General features: G+C 39.5%; 1 protein-coding gene across 1 annotated transcript; it reads right to left on the bottom strand.

Moving 5' to 3' along the window:
• Nucleotides 1-1,295: 1,295 nt before the first annotated feature.
• Nucleotides 1,296-2,618, bottom strand: LOC100376198 (QRFP-like peptide receptor). The gene has a single exon (XM_002731605.2). The coding sequence runs from the start codon at nucleotides 2,616-2,618 to the stop codon at nucleotides 1,296-1,298; it is 1,323 nt and encodes a 440-aa protein (XP_002731651.2).
• Between the last annotated feature and the right edge of the window lie 765 nt (nucleotides 2,619-3,383).

The raw sequence follows: 3,383 nt of genomic DNA, 5'->3' as shown, positions 1-3,383 counted from the left end.
AAATAAAAACAGCGACCCAATCACAGACGGCAAATCATAATAGTTTTGATTACGACCATCGAATAAACGTGTTAGCTGTTACATGTTTTCATTCGTGGTAGGACAAAAAAAACACAATGTAAGTCACAAACAGGTGAACAGCGTGGCGGTAAATGAATAAATAAGTATCGTTGAAAACGGATAAAATTTCATTTTACGACTAAATTTTTGATATACGCTCTAAATAAATCTGTGTGCTTAAAAGAATTAAGTATGGTAATGTGATCTTACGTAGACAGTCATTGCCACTGGCGCCAAATTTAAGGAACATTCGATATATTAAAAATCCAGTTTATAGTTCTACTATGAATACATTATCTTTGGAATGTCTTCTTTAAACAAACATCATTAAAATCAGTACATCAACTAATCGGTAATTCTGCGCCCCCTTATTTATATACGCCCGGTTCTACCGTATGTTACAGTTCGTTATCCACACTGGAGAAGTCTAATATGCAAGATGGACTGAATTTTCGGTGCGTTACTAATTAAGCCAATGAGGAAGCAACATCTAAAATAAAAAATACTTCATTTATTGATATGAATCTACTAATAACTACTGCGTAATTAATACAGCACACTGTTTATACAAATGTTTTTTTGAGTCGTTTTGCGAACTGTATTTTATCTTGCTGTTTATGTTCCATGTATGATACTCCGTGAAAACAGATTTGAATAATGAAAACACGACTTTTTTGCGGGGGGAATGCAACACGTTATAACTGGAATTGCTACCATGAAAAACACACACACGCTGTAATATGCCTTCTTTGCATAGCTACTGGCGTAGAATAATGAATGGAGACATTATCAATACTATGAACACGGTTCAACAATTTCAAAATTAAAAAAAATGTTACATTGTAAAAATTCGAAACATGAATTATTAGCGATTTATTTCACATGCAACATAAGAGTTTTACACAAAGATGGCGTTAAGTTATACCTGTATATGCATGTTACAAATTAGAAGAATGTAATGCCACAAATACGCCATTTAAATGAATATTATACCTAAAATTAAATGTTAATTAATGATAAATTGACGCTTATAAATTGTGCTGTTATTGACTCGGGATTACTAGCGTAATAGTTTAGTTTGACTCTGACCTGATATTAGCGACTTGTTGTTACGGAGCAAATGGATTAGTCGTAACCGCTAACAACGTTCAGTGTTGTATATATCTCCACGAACAACATATAAAAGGGAAATGTGTGAACTTGTATTGTTGTTCATTCCATTAAATACATCGATTTCACAGCTCCGTTTCTTTGGTCAATGACACCTCCGTTTGGCTTCCGTGTCTCACTGACTGTTCAGCCATTTGGCTAGTATCATTCATGTAATTCCCATTGGTGACTATCTGAGCGTACGTTGCCCCTTGCAATTCGTTGTGGCTACTAGGTTTCCCGCGTCTTGGCCGTACGCTCGTCGCTCCTAAACTAAACGCATACGATGTCCCCCAGTTGCGGTAAACGCCTGCGTCGTTCTTTCTTTTCCACTTACATTGGAGAGAAGCTTTAAACGTCTTTCGATATGTCTTACTGAGGAAGCAGTAACATATGGGATTGAGAGACGAGCTGCATAATCCAAGCCACTGTACGAAGGGGAACATTTTTATAGCTTCGTTCACAGGGTGGTAGTCCGTCCAGATAGTAGCGACGTGATACGGAAACCAAGAAACGGCAAACAGTAAGACGACTGCCATGAGTAGGCGCACGACTTTGCTTCGACTTCTGTTTTGCGCTTTTAGTTGCTTGTCGGGATTAGCGTCTTTCCCAAGTTCCGAGCTTCTAAACACAAGAGCTCTGACTATCATGGCATAGGCGGCAAACATAAACAACATTGGTAACGCAAACTGAACCAAGAAAAGACACATGTTATAGGCGTGTTTCATACGCATGGACCGCCACTCCTCTTGGCACCAAGTCACCGGTACGACACCGAAAAATACCTCTGTGACTAAGCGATTAACGATGAGTATAGGAATCATCAGTATTAGAGATATAATCCATATTATTACTATCAAGATCCGTACTCGATTTCTAGTAAACAACACCTTGGCCTTCAATGGACTATGGATTGCATAAAATCTATTTAAACTCACTGCAGTCAGGATGAAGACGCTGGAGGAAACTGACATCCCCTGCACACATGGAGTAAGCTTGCAGAGTACTTCCCCGTAAATCCATTCCTGGTAGACAATGTTGCCCAGTGTTATCGGCATGCACACCAACACCACCGCCAAGTCACACACAGCTAAGTTGACCAGAAAGCAGTTAATAATAGTCCGTATATGTTTGTTGCGAAACCACGCAATTATAACAAGTATATTACCGATGCATCCCAGAGTAAACGATACGACGTAAAGCACTATTAACGCCAATGTTGATGGCGAGCCGTGCGTGTACAAACCCTGACGGAACGTTTCGATGATTTCGTCAGCGGAATAGTCACCAAGGCTGGTGTCGGTGAGATTACTGCAATTCAAACGTATTAAGGCCGGATCGATATCTGATTCAGATAATATTCCAAGCAATACTAATTGCTGAAGATTCGCCAGCGCGCTGCAGTCCATGGCGTAATGCATATGTGTATACAACACAGTGCGAGAGGCATTGAATAAACGTGAAATACTCCATTCAGCAAACCGGGTGTTTGAGCATGCGCATTGTTCAGTATTTAGTTTAGAGAAAGGCGCAGTCCAGTGCGATTCGAAGTAGAATATGTGAATAAATTTATAAGTGTTGTATTGTTTTCATCGGATTCACGTCTGGAGAATTAACACCACCATACCGAGAATGCAAATCATGTATGCGAGTTTAACGACCAGCATAGCGACTCAAAACTCACTCGGTCCTTACGTATTTTTTCGCGGCATGAACTTCGATAATATTCACTGGCTTCTACTAAACCGGACAGTGAAATAACTCATTCTGACTTATGGCTTTGCAATGCAGCGATATAATTAAATATAAGAACGTTATCAATTTATATGCTGGAAATAAAAACAAAAACAAAACCAAACATGACAGGCACCCAGGTTAACCAAATTAATAACGTGGCTGATTGGAGTCCCATGAGTTAGTGTGACAAATAGAGTGCTAATATAAAGGACGGTGGTCGTCGCGATGCGTTGTGTTCGAGGGTCTAATGTGACGTATACAGTGCATCTAAAAACACCTTTTTTGAATCGAAGTTTAAAAGCGTTCTCTCAACGACCACTGCTCTTTTCTTGAATAAACGCATTCCGGTCACGTGCGGTCCGTTATTGTTGAACTCCGTTTTACTGAACGGGTATATAATATGGCTAGGGAGGTACGCAAACGACGTAGATCGATTT

Source organism: Saccoglossus kowalevskii, chromosome 8, assembly GCF_978046115.1.
Source record: "Saccoglossus kowalevskii chromosome 8, keSacKowa6.1, whole genome shotgun sequence".
NCBI lineage: Eukaryota > Metazoa > Hemichordata > Enteropneusta > Harrimaniidae > Saccoglossus > Saccoglossus kowalevskii.
Note: the sequence above shows the minus strand (reverse complement) of the source record. Positions and strands in the feature narration are given on the sequence as shown.